The sequence below is a fragment of the Canis lupus genome, chromosome 19 (assembly GCF_003254725.2).
Source record: "Canis lupus dingo isolate Sandy chromosome 19, ASM325472v2, whole genome shotgun sequence".
Lineage (NCBI taxonomy): Eukaryota > Metazoa > Chordata > Mammalia > Carnivora > Canidae > Canis > Canis lupus.
Window position 1 is genome coordinate 36,622,514 of NC_064261.1, and position 16,980 is coordinate 36,639,493.

Here is a 16,980-nt window from a genome sequence, read left to right on the forward strand (position 1 = left end):
TATTAGGCTGAAATCCTGGCTCTCCTACTTGCTAATTCCTTGACCTTGGGAAAGTTACTTAACCCCTCCATGCCTCAGTTTCTTTCTTTATAAAAGGAGATGAGGAAAGCACCCACCACATAAGATCACTGTGAAATCTGAACAGCTCCTGGCATATAGTGATGTTTAGTAACATTTAGGTGTTGCTACTATTATTAATTTTTTTGTATACACATCTTTTTTTTTAAAGATTTTACTTATTTATTCACGAGAGACAGAGAGAGAGAGAGAGAGAGAGAGAGAGAGAGAGAGAGATACAGGCAGAGGAAGAAGCAGGCCCCATGCAGGGAGCCTGATGTGGGACTTGATCCCGGGACTCCAGGATCACGCCCTGGACCGAAGGCAGGCTCTAACCGCTGAGCCACCCAGGGATTCCCCTGTATACACATCTTGACTCTCAAATGAAATCACAAGTTTACAGTCTCCCTAAGAGACCCCGCATTGTACTTCTTTCTATATAAGTGTCTGGCACCTTGCACACCAGAACTGGGCTGAGCAACAGCCAAAAGTGTTGGTGCACTTTGTTTCTGGGAATTACTGATGTGAGCTTCTAGAGAGACATGCTAGCAGATACCTCTCTGTTATCATTCCTCATCTCTGCCATGGTGTTCTGTGGCTGTGGCATAGTCCCAAGTTCAAAGAAGAATGGAAGACAGCCGAACAGCAGAGGTCTTGTTATTGCCCCAGTGTTGTTAGTGGGCACTGTGGTATCTGCATTTTATGGATTATGCCATGTAATCTTCACCACAATTTTCAGAAACAGGAAATATCATTATGCTCATTTTTCAGATGGGGAAACTGAGGCATGAGGCATTAAGATCTTGCCTCATAGAACAGATCTTGTAGTGTTGCCAGTACAACATTCCGATGTCAGGCCCAGGTCCTAGCCACTATGCTATAGCACCAAGTAAGGCCCTTGACAATAAGCAGAACTCCTGGATGTATCCTGGCCCAACTGGAAAGAGCTCTAATTAATAACAGATAGTGATTATTATTAAAATTACTCTTTTATATATAGTGGTTTCTGTTGTAATATCCTCTTAATTGTGTGGCCCTCGTGGCAGAGTACCCTCTGTTTGCGACATTCAAAATGTATTTTTTTTTTTTTCAAAATGTATTTTTCTCATTGTGTATTTTAGATTACTACCTTGGGTGACACGTGGGCTTTAAAATCCTTACTTACTGTGATAAACACAATAAAAACTCACAGTTTCAGTTAAAAAAAGGAGAGAGATGGGAGCCCTGGGTGGCTCAGCGGTTGAGCGTCTGCCTTCGGCTCAGAGCGTGATCCCAGTCCAGGGATCAAGTCCCGCATCAGGCTCCTTGCGAAAAGCCTGCTTCTCCCTCTGTCTATGTCTCTGCCTCTCTCTCTGTGTGTCTCTCATGAATAAGTAAATAAATAAAATCCTTTAAAAAAAAAAAAAAAGGAGAGAAACAGAGAGAATGATGGCAGGAGTTTCTTGGATGAAAACTGCACACTTAAAAAAATTTCTGACCTTAAGGCCTTATGATAGATTGGATGTCATTAAGGTCTTCATGAATGTTTAAAGTGACAGCGTTCCACTGAAATTTAATTCCAATCAAAATTGAGAATATTTACCTTTGATACAGAATATCCTATCTACACTGATAAAATTATATAGTAAAATCAAAAGCCAATTATCCACAAATGTTCATCTGTCATTGTTTTAAGCCTAACGTTTTTCATTACATATTTATTTGGCTCTTGTATTTCCCAACTTACTCTCCTTATGTCAACGAGAGTTAAAAGCCACGCTGGTTAAAGTTTTGCCAAATAAGCACAAAGCTAACCCTAGCTAAAGAAAAAAAATGTACATCCCATGAATTTTTAAAAGTTCATACATAATATATCATAAAAGTAGGATGAATAATATAGGACATGGGCTTTAATAAAAAGCTCCTTGACCATTTCTCAGAGACTTTGAGATGTAATCAATACCCAAAAAGGTATCTTGGGGACAAAGCCAAGATTTATGATATTTTTGCTGGGAGTGACACTTTCCGCTTACTCTATCAGCTGGGGGACATGATACTGAATTTCAGAGAACACAAGAAAGGGAGGTATTTTTATCTGCCTGACAATGCTTCAAGGATACGCTTTATGGTTCACTTGTGACATCATATTTGATGGAAGGAAAATAACCTAAACAAGCCATCTGAAGGCAAAAGGGAAACTCACATGCATCTCAACATCAGTTCGTGACTGCGTCAGACTTCGGCTTCTTTCCACATCTGAAAGCAAATCTCCAGATGAAAGATCTAAGATGCGTGAGTGAAGTTTCTAGGTAAAAACAAGCAGAAACATTGCATAGCAATGACTTAATTGTTTGTTTCAAAATCCTGCCTTGGACAGCTACATCTCAAAGGAGTTGACATTTCTAGATTAGATAATACATATCCTAACTCAAAAAAGTTTATTCTAGTTTATCAGCAACATATATATATATATATATATATATATATATATATATATAGGCTTTAGTTTGCATATATATATATATGCAAACTAAAGCTTATAAATAATAATCACACTCTCACAATCTGTCAGTCTGTGCTGGAAAATAAGCAGTAGGAAAAAAATAAGTAGTAGGTGGAAAATAAATAGCAGGAAAAATGTGAATCATCCGATACACTTATTGGCTAGTATGAAAATTAACTTTTGATATTCACATTAGGAAACAATCACCATGTTAACCTTATTACATTGAGCAGTGGTTAAAATCTGAGCAAATAATTATAAAAGTGACCTTATTTCTAAACAGCATTGATCTTGTGAAATCTTCCCTTGGACACATTTTAACTCAAAGTCATTAATGTCATCTGTTAGGAACAATTAATGTGAATAGAAAATAATTGCATCTGGGATCTGGGGACTTGGAGGATTTTGTGCATTAATATTCACATGCTATTTGATTATATACTCAATTCTTTATTTCAGCTTTGCTTGGGAGGCCTGCTAAACCAGGGATATTTCACTATATTAATCTTTATACTAATTACTAAGACTTTTCTGTGGACATTAAATTTGATCTGTTTAATTGCAAATACAATAAAACTCTTGATTTATGTCTAATGTTTCTGCTAGGCCGATGACATTTTAAAATGGTACTTGTAGCCTGGTTTGTCTTGGTTACAACTTTTGTGACTTCAGACACTAAAAAATCGAATTGGGTAAGTAAATAATGTGGCTAAGCGTACTTCCCTCACCTATGCAAAGTTTTTCTATTCCTTTTCCTCCCTGGAAAGGCCTTGCTGCATGCTGATGCTGATCTAGGAAATGTTTCAGATTCTGTGCCACTAATTAATGTTAAGATCATCTTTGAGTACGGGGGGCGGGGGGGGTGCTCATGGGTTGTTCTGTCCTCTTGGATGTTCCATGTTGTTGGCAGAGACCTTAAATTCCACCAAGATGAGGCACATTCGCTACATTCTCCATTGGACTCCCCTCAGACTTGTGTGAGAGCCCTATGTACTTGGTTAGCAGCTGGCCACTCAACAAACACGCCTCCAGCAGCTGATGGAGGAAGGATGCTGAGCGCTAGGACTGTGCTGCATCCCCCTGCAGGAGCAAAGGCAATTTTTTTTTTTTTTTTCTGCCAGGGCTCATCCTCCTCTTTCCCAATGAAGCTCTAAATTACTATTTGCTTTAGATCAATACTTGAGCTTCTCTCAATCTATGTTTGTTGAGCTACTTACACCCAAAACGGTCTAAATCCTAACCTGGTTGCCCGTTATTTGGGAAATTCTCATTTCTCCCACAGAGCTAAGACATCAATAGGTAACAAGAGCCAGGGTGTTGTTTCTGCATGATTTTTATAATCTTTACCTCAAGCTCCCTCTAGAAACTGAGTCTCCTGGGGGCAACAGTCATTTAATCCCTGGGACCTGTGACAGTGTGTCATACTCAGTGAGTAGCAAGTACCCTACTGATACTTGTTGTAGCCTATAAAGAAAAAGATATTTTTCCCACCCACACGTAGGTTTTAAAGCTTGAGAGCATGCCAAAAGAATGATAATGTTCTGAGACCTATACACTTATCAATATGCCAACAGTCCAAGAAGTTATAGGAAATGACATTCAAGAAGAGAAATGATGATTTTGAGTGGTATGTCATGTGATTTTAGGGAAGAGTCCTTCTAGATTAGACATCTGACGTAATTTGGTTCAAGGCTGCTCTTCACTCCTTATCAAATATATGATGTCATCCTTTGCTTTCTGCATGAATATAGGTATGTACAAACGCATCCTCCTAAATGATGTTATGTTTTAGTAGTTTATAAACAAATGCTCAGTTCTCCTGAGCTGAAGTCAGTAACACTGTGTGGGAAAGGGGACAGGTCAGGTCCTGGACAAGGGGCCAGATGACCTGGGTTCCAGCTCCATCTAAGGCACAAGTTTTACCAGATCTTGGGAATGTAACTGAATCCCTCTGTCTCAGATTCCTCGCTGGTTACAGAGGGATGGGAGTGGCTACTTAACCTACCCCACCGGTGGGGACAGGTGTCACCATCATCAGGAACAATAATAGATAAGGTAATATGATGAAATTCACAGAGCCTTACCTCAATTACTTGTCAAAACTCAGAGTTGGTGGCAGGTAATTTTCTGAATGTTAAAGTATGCATGAGTCCTCTGTTGTTACAGTTTCCACACATGTAAGGCAAATACAAATTAACTTGGAAAACAAAACCTATTTCTGTGTTAAGGCCATAGGCAAGAAAATGGTAGGTAAATATCACCCTTTGGCGCAACTTGCCTTAAATAACCATGAAAGCTCACGAGCCCAGAGACGTTCCACCTCTTTCTGTTGGTGGTGGTACACCTCTCATAATAAGAATGTTTATGAAAGGCTTATATTTTCACACTTATATGTGTGTATATTATATTATAATAAATATATTCTCACAGACACACACATATAGGGTGTGCAAGAGAATAAGCACATCGCCTTTCTGTAATGTTATTGCACTGTAATGTTATCTGCGCTTAATTAAGGGCTCGCTGCAACGTACGTAGAATGTATACATGGGGAATTCAATTAAAGCTGTCGTCAGCAAGAGTATGTGACAGGAGAATATGGTGACCTCTTGAAAGAGGTCTATGTGCTTGGAGTGAACAGTCTCAGTACATATTCATCTAGAGTTCATGTTCACAGCTAGTGTCCATCTGGATAACATTCCCTCACCTGAAATAATTCAAACTTAGAATGTTCACCTAAAAAACTAGAGGGATCTTGGATTGAGACATGATGTCTTTAAAATGTTTTAGACATAAGAGGTAGCCAGATTATTCAGTACAGGTGTGAAATTGACCTCACTTCGCCTCGTAGATTATCCCCACACCTGAGATTACACTTGGTCTTAGAAATAGAGACTCCCGGCCTCACACATTTCCTAACCAGAGGTCAGTGAGATCTTTTTGCTCAAGTGCTCCCTTTGATGGTAACACTCTATCCTTCCGTTCCTGCCAGACTGGTTCCATGGTCTCAGGAATGAGTCCCTCTTATTTCTGAGCTGATGCTTTTGCCTATCTTTCCTGACATACCTTCCCTGCTCCTGTCCACCCACCTCAGACCTGCTCATCATTCAGGACTGCACTGAAGCCCTACCCGTAGGACTGTCTGTCATCTCCGGGCCATACCGGCTTCCACATGTAGCCAGATGATATCGCTGGTCCATTTTGGTCCTGTACCTGGGGGGCACGATTGCTGAATTGCTCCTGTGTGTAGAGTCTATTTTCCTAACAGGGTGATTGGCTCTGTGAGAGCAGGACAAGCCCTGTATTTCTGCTTTGTCCCTGTGGCGAGGACTGGCTAAGTGTCACAGAACGGATACCGGCTTCTCTCTGGGCACACAGCTAGACTGCATTTGCCAGCCTCCTTTGCAGCTGGTGTGGTTGAGTGACATGGTCAGTTCTAGCCAATGGGGTGTGAGAAAAGTGATGTCTCTCCTGGCCCAGGAATATCTTTGGCATGTGGGGTGCTATGCTCTTTCCCCTTTCACTGGCTTGATGCAGTCAACTGAGCATAGCAACCTTGCAAGCCATGTGTTAAAGATGGAGCCACCAGGCAGAGGGAGTTTGGTTTCCTGAATTGCCCACCAAAAGGGTGCCACCTGGGGACCAGAGATAAGTTTTTTGGACTTTCCATGAGGAAGAAATCAATGAACACTGGCTTTGAGCCATTATTCATGGGGGTGGGGGGGTGTTATCATGATTAATATTAGCCTGGCTGAGATAGCCCTTTTCTGAGAGCACACAGGGTGGCCACTCCATCCATCAGTCAACACACACAGATTCACACATGCACATACACACTATATATACATTCACACACGTATTCACATGTGTATATATGTTTATGTCAGCAGATCAAGATGACTTCTCACACTGAGGACGTTCAGCTTCACAGGGAAAAAATGGACTTTCTGTCTTTCTGCAGGGGCAGGGGTAAGGGATGTGTGGGATGTGCTAAAGTGTGTTGCAATCCATAGTCAGAACACACCCTTGTGCCAGTATAAAATACCAAGCTAGGCTCTGGGGGCCCGGCGATGCTAGGGCAGCCAGTGCCAGAACCACACTGGGTCAGGATTGTATGATGGGTTCCCTTGCCTTGGGTCTGCCCCCAATACATTCTTTGCACAGCTCTGAATCTGTAATTCAGGGTGGAGGAAGAACCTCCTTTGACAGGCTCTGCCCAGGACTGGCTGTTCTATATGTGGTGGGATGAAGGTGGAATGGCCTCCTCAGAGTAGCAGATACTGATTTGGCAGCTCTCCAGTTAATGATGGCAGCAGGGACTGGATCCAGTGGTGAACTAGGGCACTGAGAACTGGGCTGAAGGGCCAGTTGCCCATTTCCCGCTTCTCTCCTCACTCATGGAGCTGCGGTTCTTCAGGTGCTCAGGTAAGGCTCCTCCCATTTAATAGAATTTCACCTCTGTGGTTTTGCTCAGTATGGAAATGAGGTCTTAACTTTAAGGCCCTGACTGCTGAGGCCAGGAATACACTGAATCCTTATTTAGTGGCACAAGTTGAGGGTAAAAAGCAAATCTATATCTGAGAAATTTGGGCAGCACGGGAAACCAGGCTGGAAAAATCACGTAAGATAGGGTGACGAGCAGCGTTTGCATCAACTGATGTCCTTCCTAACGTTTGAAAAGGAACATGTGGGTTTTTTCATGCCAAGATTTCAGAAGTCATTAGCTTGGTGTAAGATGTAAAGAGGAAAGGACTTTGCTCCTTTCTCTTTAGTCAGATTTGGTGAGAGAATTAATCTAAGACCATAATCATGCACGTAATTATTCTCCCATCTAACTAGTAAAGTCCAAATATCTGTAAAAAAGAGAAGTTACGGGAGTGAATGTGGCGTATACCTGATTAAAGGGATCTACCATGAGTGATGTAGGTTCAGCAGCAGAGGTAGACATGAATTAGTGTTTTTAAATCTGATTTGCCTTAATCCCCTTGATTTACTTAACCTTGGTGGATACTACAGTATGCACATCCTGAATCCTACCTGGGGCCTGGTGGATATTCTCCAGACTTGTTTTTTTCTCCTTGTGAAAAAGGTCTCCTAGTTAAAGGGGATGGCTTCTATGACCCAATTCTTGCATTCCTGTTTTATTTATAAAGTGGGAAGGTCTGCTATTGCCACATGAATTACTGCTAAATGTTTAGTGACCACATTTCTGTTCACAATATGCTCCTCTCATTTGGAGGCATTTTCTACCCTCAAAAGTTCATGGTAGGATATTTGGAAGAAGGATGGAGGAATTTCTCAACATCTGCCCAGTCACCACTGGTATCTTTAACTCTTCAGAATCCTCAGTCCAGGAGACAGGATATCAGGGCATCCTCTTCACCTCCCCTTTCCCTGCTCCTTTGCTTGAGGACTGCTGCTTCCACTGTCTTGGCTGGCTGCCCAATTGGACAGGGCCTTATTTTTAAGGGCTCACCCTCACTTGCAAATCTGGCGACCTGGATCCCGAGTTGATTTCTTGAAGGAACGACTCATCGCTTCTTCAGCCTCATCTTTGTTTACAGATGGCCCTGTCTCCACTTTGAAGAGCTGATCTCAACTCACAGCTTCCAGGAAGCTTCCTAGAGCCCCACTCCCGCTCCTTCAACTCAGCCCCAGGCTGGCCCTGGGCCATCTGTTTCATCTTCTTTAATCCCATCACAAGGAAGGCAAGTCTGGAGTGCACTATTATGAAATCCTCTGAGCATCTTTTGATACTGCCAACTTCAGACGATTTCCTGTGAGTTCACCACCTTTCTGGATATCCTCTGTTACAGGGCAGAAAACACAGGTGGTGGATTTGGTATATTTAAGAGATATGTTCTAAATATGGCTCTGAATTAGATGTAATCAGGTGAATATGCTTTGTTCCTTCTGTTGGATAACAAAGAGGTTTTTCTAGGCATTGAAGGCTCCGGAAGGAAGTTCAAGGAAATCTCTTCAACAATGCGGAGCCTAATTAAGATAATTTTTCTTTGAAAGCTTTATTTACCAGATAATTATCCAAAATACTCCAAAGTTTTACCTTAGACACATACTAGACTTACATTTTTGCCATATTCAGGAAATGTGATTTTTGAAAAAGATTTTATTTATTTGAGAGAGAAAAAAAGAGAGAGAGAGAGAGTGGGCAGAGGGAGAGAATCTCAAGCAGACTGTGACCCAGGGCTCCATCTTATGACCCTGAGATCATATAAGCCAAAACCAAGAGTTGGAGGCTCAACTACCTGAGCCATCCAAGTGCCCCTGGAAGTGTGATTGATTCCTTCCTTCCTTCCTTCCTTCCTTCCTTCCTCCCTCCCTCCCTCCCTCCCTCCCTCCTTCCTTCCCTCCCTCTCTCTCTCCCTCCTTCCCTTCCTTCCTTAGATTTAAGGTATTTATTTGAGAGAGAGAGTGAGCAAGCAAGAGCAGGGAGAGGGGCACAGAGGGAGGGAGAGGGACAAGCAGATTTCCCACTGAGTGCAAGGCCTTTACAGGGGGCCCAGTCTCACCACTCTGAGATCATGACCTGAGCTGAAACCAAGAGATAGCTGCTCAACTAACTGAGCCACTCAGGTGCCCCCAGGAAATGTGATTTTTCATCAGCCCTCCCAAATATCATCAGGAGAGTAGACCCCTAGTTCACATTTCACAGGTTTCATTCTGTTCCATTAAGAATTTATTATAAAACTAAAAATTACATAACTGCACATTACATAACTGAGTATTAAATGATCATTTCTTAGATTTACAAAAATTTGAGCCGGGGACAAAATCTTTTCAGATAAAAGCTGATGTTTAATTCATTATGCCATTATTTCCATTTTGGGATACAAAGATAAAACATAATATCTGCATTCAGCCATCCTGCTGATACGACACAGAGTATGCCTTTCGAATGTTCTCCTGGAAGCTCTTTAAAAAATATGTTCATCAAGATTCGATCTCACTTCAGAATCTGAAGTTTTTATAGCTATTTTTTTAAACCATATACAACAGTTCTTGCTGCAATTACTATTTTTCCTGAAAACTTTGAGGCTTGCCTTGCATATAATCTTTAGGTGCCCCAAGTGCCTCCTGTGTCACTCTGGATGGTGCCTCGGCAAATGACATGGTTCTACATCCTCTCTTCTACTTCTCTGGGATCCAAGGTTATAAAATGCTTTTGAAACAATTATTCCACAGCTATATTCAAAACCTTCTTCAAGGGTCCCTGCTACTATGACAACCTGATTAGCTGGTGGCTGCTTGAGGAAATATTTGGTTTGGTGACTAGGAAGTTCACTGGGGGACCTCTGTAGCTTAAACTGATGACTGGACTATCTCAGATCTGTCCTGTCTTCTGAAATTCCATTAACAGTACCCTGAGGACCCACAAGGTGAGAACCAGCAGGAAGATGGATGGGGATGAAAGCAGCAGACCTTGCCCCTGGGAGCCTCCACTCTAATTAGTGCAACAAGAAGCATTTATGAAGCATCTACTGTGTACAGAGTCCTGACTATGAACTATGAACAGACTCTAGGAAGCTCATTAGTGGAGCCTACTAAATATCAATGAGGAGCCCAAACACACAGATGAGACAAAAAACATAAGAATTTAAAGGCAGGATATGCAAAAGGAATCATGGAAGAGTAAGGTGATATGGAGGCAGAAGTGGGGGTGGGTGGGGACCAGCCTGATAAATATGAGTAAGATAACGTTCTGTGGAATAAATGTTCACGCAAGAGGGGCTTAGCTCTCACCCTCAAGCTTCCAAATCTCTTGGTCTCTTTACCCAAAACAAAAAAGAATCAGAGCATAAAACAGCAAAGTGGCAGGATGCTGGGAAGCAGGATGTAGGGTTAGGGCTTCTGCAGCAGGTCACCTGTGGGCAGGTGGAGAGCCCTGAATAATCCTAAAACTCCCTGAAGCTTCCCTTTTGTCTTCTCCCTTGACTCTGATCTGAGAGAGGAAGTGATTCAGCACAGCCTGAGCCTATTCTGGGATCTAAGAGATACAGAAGCACCGTGAAACTTCCATTTTTATCACTAATTACTTTAACAGGTACTTTAATAAGTGCTTTCCAATTGCCCCTGCTGTTTTGTAAGATTATCTACACTGCATTTTACATTTTTAATCAAGCTGTATTTTTGAAAAGCCTCCTGGATTGCTGAAGCTTTGGCTTTTTACATGTGGGGGGACAAATTTTCCCTCTGATTTCATAGAACTAAAGAAATGAAGGGGCAGAAAACGTGGCCTATTTTTATCAGACCTATTGGAAATAATGGTGTTGGTCACTGGAGTCCAACACACCATTGCTTAAGAGGAAATGCATTACCTCCTGCCCTGTGGGGATAGAGGCACTGTGTGAAGCCCCGGATCTTATCTCACGGGTCTTCACATTAAGTGTGGAAGAAGCTACTATCTTAATTTTCAGGGATGAAGAGCTCCAGGTAACCAAATCTAAGAAAGAGATCCCCAGTTACAAAGTGATATTCCAGGGAGAGGTTGAGCCAGGCTTCTTTCTCAGGTCTGTGTCCTTGTAAGTCTAAACTTATACCACATTCTGCTTGTTTCTCCCCTGAAGGAAGGGAATTGGTCTGTTTTGCCAGATGAGCTATTTATTTCTGCCTCAGTGTTCAGCCTATAATCTGGGTCACTCCCATCAGTAGCCATAGACATTAATTAGGCTGTACAGCACCAAGTAGGTGCTTCACATATATTATTCTTTTAAACGCCGATCATCATCTGCAGCAGAGACATTGAGAGGCCCATTTTAAAGATGAAGAGACTGAGGTACACATGCTAAGAATCTTGTCTAAGGTCATAAATAATGTCCCAGGTAGTGTAAGTACAGAGCTTATTCTCTTAATCTCTTTTTTCATTCTCTTAATTTCTATAATTAAAACTGGTTTATGATAGTTTGTCATAAAACATTTACAAAAATAGGAGTGTCTAGGTGGCTCAGTGGGTTAAGTGTCTGACTCTTGTTTTCAGCTCAGATCATGATCTCAGGGTCCTGGGATCGAGCCCCCGCATTGGGCTCTGTGCTCAGTAGGGACTCTGCTTGAGCCTTTTCTCTCTCCCTTTCCACTGTCTCTCCCCTGCTCATGCTCCCAATATCTCTCTCCAAAATAAAAATAAATGAATCTTATAAAAAAATCTACAAAAATAACAATATAAATTAGGCAACAAGATAAGCCACATAAGACTAAAAAAAGGAAGTAGAGTCTTCACTATCTCAAACATAATTCATTCATCTATTAAAAAACATACTTTATTATTATTTCACTATTATTATTATTGGTGATATTACTGGTATTGGTGCTGCTGTTATTTCCTCCTTGGAGCTCTACATTCTTTCTGGGAAAACACAATTTTGTATATGAATTTGGATCTAACTGAAAATAAAACACAGGAGGAAAACAGCAAACATTTATAGACCACACGCCAGGTGCTGTGCTAAGTGCTTCTATTATTTTTTTTCTTATTTAATTCTTATAATCACCTAATGAGGTAGAAGCTATTATAACTTTGATTTTTCAAATGAGAAAACTGAAGCTCAAGAGTAGATCAACTGTTCAGGAGTTTGCACTTGGACCCAGACTTCAAGCCTGCCCTCATATGACACCTTATTCTCTGTCCCCGTGATGTCTTCTCCAGGGAACAGTGAGGAGCTAACTCAGTTCCTGCCACCAAGGCACTTGTAGGAAGATCAGCCACTGGGCACCTTGAATGTCATGTGCCACATGAACCTCAGCAGGGGACTCGGGGGAGGCTTTCCTGAGAAACAATGGCTAAGTCGAGATTTTACAAGCAAGAAATGATGACTCAGGTGAAGGAGCCAAGAAAGAAAAAAAAGAGCCTTCCAGAGATGAAAGAGAGTGGACATCTTTCTGCAAATAGTTGAGCAAGACCACAGAGAACTCAGGAGGGGAACGATGAGAGAGATGTCTCAGCGAGAGAGGAACCTGGGGCAGGCCAAGCAGTAAGTAGTGAGTATGGAGCAGGGCTGGGACTTGAAGTCATCACTCTCTCCAGAGCACATGCTTTCTCCTTCATCCCTTTGCCCACCCCCCACATTTTTAGGAATGCTGAACTTGGCTGTGGGTCTTCATTACTCTTATCTATGTGAACAAGCAAGGGGAGGTCTGCAAGAAGAGACTAGGACGGTCCCTGGGAGGAAATGCAGATGCAGTGGAGACACACACAGCTTCTGTGCCTTTGAGGTGTGCTTCTTCCTTGCGGGGGGGGCGGGGGGGGCAGCGGGTTCCATCCAGGATCTTCACTGAACCGCTGCGTGCTAACGCTGAGCAAATTGCTGGGGGCACCCCAGACGTCTCTAATCGCTAATCCCAAAGACACAGAGTGACTCCCTTGAGGAACCAAATGGATTCATATGTTTTCCAGGCTGCTGGCAAGAAATCATACCTGGGCCCTGCTCTCTTCTTGCAACTACAACGAGCAGACATCGAAATCAAAGAACTAGTGCTTAACGCTGGAAAACCATCTCCAAGGAAGGGAAAAATGTCTTGTCAGTGTCTTGGAGAACAATAACAACAAAAATCATGGAGAATTATTTATAAGATGGATGCTCCCTTATATTATTAAAAGAAAGCTGAGAACAAATGAAAGTCAGAGTTTGGGAGATGAGAGACCTGCTGGGGCCTTGAACAGGCTGCAGATTCACCCTCATGGTACTTCCCCGCTTGGGGGCTGCTGGGGGACCTGGATCGGACGATCAGACGCCCAGGAAAATGACTTTTGAGCTCTGTCCTCATACACCTTTTACAGGTCAGTGTCCTGGTGCTAATAGGATGAGTTCCTGGAGTCACATTCATGTTGTACTCGTGGAGATGGCTTACACTACGTACGTGAGCACGGCTGCGTGGTCCAGGAGGGCGCCGAGTCCTGCTGCCCCTGAGAGTTAATACGAAGTGCTACGTTATCAAGGCTCCAGACTTACTACTTCAGTTTGCTTTATAGGCATTCTTGCCATAGATCCACATCACAGTTTCCCTATGGCTCTATCCCCACAGCCGTTTTTAAAATCTACTGTAACTTTACCCCATGGTAAGAAATGCCTCATGGTATTATAAACAAGCAGTTGAAAATTGTTATTTATGTGGCTTCCTAATAGCAATTTGAAATATAGGGCATAAAATGACTAGCTTACAATATTGTTCAATATTAACAGTGGGAAAGGTAATATGTAAAACAGACATTAAAGGATTAGCTATAAAATACATTTCACTAAGCTAAATCATTTCTTGGCAAATGGCAGTTTCCAGCTATTACGTAGGATTTATCAAGTCAAGTGGATTTATTTTTATTTTTCTATTAGTTTGCTAAATATATTCTATATTTAAATTTCAATCTTGTGGGTTTTTTTTTTTTCCAGGCATATTAGGAGAGGCTATTCAAGACAGAACGTGAAATAGGAGTGATGCCAGACTTTCAAGTCAAAATTACTCCGTGGTTTCTCCAGCAAATCCTCTAGCTAAAGTCGACTAAAGACTTAACTGTAACATCCAAGAGAAAAGTACATGGATATGATACTGTGAACATTTGTATGACAGATTATGGAGTTACACTGTATCAGAGAATTCAGGAAAAAGGCAGAGTTTCCACAAGACATAAAACAGTGTTTCCACCGTTTTTTTGTTTTGTTTTTTGTTTTGCTTCAGACAACACTTTGTTCTAATTAAGCATATTTGGTAAGTGCTACGAATTTGTGAACCAGGCACCGAGAAAGAACGTAGGAAGAGAAATACCTAATCTCCCAGGGTGGAAATTGTAAAGTATTAAATGGATATTCGATGCATAAATACAAATAACATAATCTCTCTATTTTCTTCTGCGACAGTCACTGGTTACCATAATCCTAAAATTATCCCATCTTCTCAAATCCCTACAGATTTATTAATTTTCATAAACTGCTTTGATGGAAACTTTCTTAAAGATGCAAAGTAATCTTCCTTGAGCTTTCCTTTTTATTTTAGATCATGGACACAGCATTTTCAGTCTCAGAGAATACCAAAAGTGAGTTCTTACTTTTCAAAGTAATTGGTTATGGATCTATAAATAACCATTACAAAGAAATGAGCATTATGGAGAAAAAAAACCCTGCTCTTACACTCATTTGAGAAATTATGAGAATCTAGGTTCCCAAGAAGTAATTATTATTGTAAAATTAAGGATCTGCTTTGAACACTTGTTAATAATCAGCTGGTTTTATAGACACTTTTTTTTCCCTGAGACTGTGAGTTGCAGACTAAATATTTCTCCTCAAATGTCCCATGTTAATAATCCTAAGGGCTTCAAAACATTTATTACATATAAATCTTTGCGCTTTTTTGTTCAAGTTGTTTTATGTGGGATGGTAAATTTCTTTTCATAAATACTTTTCTATTGATTGAAAACTAATGGAATAAGATGCCCTCCAACTTGAGTATATAAAAATATAGTCAGAGTGTAAAATATGAGTCACTTATTCAGAAAGCCAATGGTTGACTCCCAGAAGATGTCTTCCAGTCTAGTGTGTCATCAAGCTAGCCTAGGGTGGAGACTGGATCCACAAGCTGTGGCCATATCCATCGCGTAACCAAACACCTCAATCAATTGGACTCCAATGAACCCAAAACCTTGATTGGCTGACTTACTTATTATTATTATTATTATTATTATTATTATTATTATCAGCCAATGTATTTAAAACAATGATTAGTAACTAGAAAACTAGGTTTTAAACATTCAGGATAAATCTTGGGTTTGGGTTTACAAATTAGCTCCCCTCCCCTTTTTTCACATTCATAACCAGGCTGGCACAAGGCCCAGGTGATACACTACTTGGGTTCAGATCCTGGTTTTGTGTGATTTAAGGCAACTTACTATACCTTTTGAGTCTTACCTTCCTTTATGGATAATAATAACAATATTAACTCATAAAGGCTTATTGGAAGATTTTATATTCAACGGAAAGAACTCCGGAATTATAAGGCTGTGGTAAGAATTCAATTCACCGGGACACCTGGGTGGCTCAGTGGTTGAGCATCTGCCTTTGGCTCAGGTCATGATCCTAGGGATCAGGTCCCACATTGGGCTCCCTGTAGGGAGCCTGCTTCTCCCTCTGCCGGTGTCTCTGCCTCTCTCTCTCTCTCTCTCTGTGTCTCTCACGAATAAAGAAATAAAATCTTTTTTAAAAAAAGAAAGATACTAAGAATTTCAAAGTGGTGACAGAACAGCATTACATCAAACACAGGGCCCTTCTAAGACCCTGTGTGACTGGACAGATTGGCACCCAGGAAGTCGGCCCTCGCTATTACCTTATCTGATTATCATTAGACTTGGAAATACACTCCCAAATCAAGCAAAGGTCTGGTTCCTTTCCCTTTGTTAAGCTTGCTGAGTAAGAGTAGACTTTTGAATTTCAACACGATTTTCAATAACAAAATAGCATGATTCCCCTCCACACTCCCTGTCTACCTTCAATCAGTGACAGTGCCAAACATATGCCTGACACTAGAAACCAAAAAAGAGGTCCTGAAACAGCTTCCTGCTATGAGAATCACCTCCAATGAAAACTCATCCTTTTGGTACAATTTGCAACACAAGACCCCAAACTTCAGGAAGTGTCTATAAGCAGGTATCCAGCTGAGGGAAAGATTGGTAAATATTTCCCAGGAAGTCAGCTTTGTCAATTCTGAGTTAGATGCTTTATAATCAGAATGTTAGGAGTGGCTTGTTTTAAGCTCCTCTTTCCATTTATTTTCTTTCCTGTCCCCACAGGACGGTTGCCCATACCCTGGAAAATGTTCCTGCCTGGGCAAGAAAAATGGGAGGAATCCCTTGCTGAGGCCTCAAGATGGCTCCAGGTGGAAGTGAGCAGAGCTGTGTCTTATCACCTTCTCATTTCTTCTTTTTTTTTTTTTTTAAGATTTATTTATTTATTTATTATAGACAGAGAGAGAGAGAGAGAGAGAGAGAGAGAGAGAAAGAGGCAGAGACACAGGAGGAGGGAGAAACAGGCTCCATGACAGAAGCCCAATGTGGGACTCGATCCCGGGACTCTAGGATCGCGCCTTGGGCCAAAGGCAGGCGCTAAACCGCTGAGCCACCCAGGGATCCCCCACCTTCTCATTTCTATGCCCATCCACCTGACATTCCTGTCCCACTATTTAGCAGCTCCCTCTGCCTTAATACTTCTTGATTTTCTTGATGCTGAAATCACTTAGACTTGTTCTGTTGGTACTCATGGTCCCTAACATGGCACAGAATTGAGGACTAGTTTTTAGTAAAAAGCCTGGGCAGACAATCAATGAAGTTATATAAAATGGCAAATGATGACTTTAGAATTCTACTCATATAACCTTTCCTGATTAATCTCTGAGAACAGACAGTTTCCTTTGCCACTGAGCTGCCTAGAAAAAAAAAGATTACGGCC

At 41.4% G+C, this 16,980-nt stretch overlaps 1 protein-coding gene across 10 annotated transcripts in view; it reads right to left on the reverse strand.

The window, feature by feature from the left end:
• NCKAP5 (NCK associated protein 5) overlaps nucleotides 1-16,980 on the reverse strand; it is a 960,379-nt gene that overhangs the window by 117,325 nt on the left and 826,074 nt on the right. For all 10 annotated transcript variants that reach the window (XM_049097384.1, XM_049097386.1, XM_049097387.1 and 7 more), the window contains one exon: nucleotides 2,240-2,341. In XM_049097384.1, coding sequence (XP_048953341.1) covers nucleotides 2,240-2,341 — 102 coding nt within the window. The remainder of the gene's footprint in view (nucleotides 1-2,239; nucleotides 2,342-16,980) is intronic.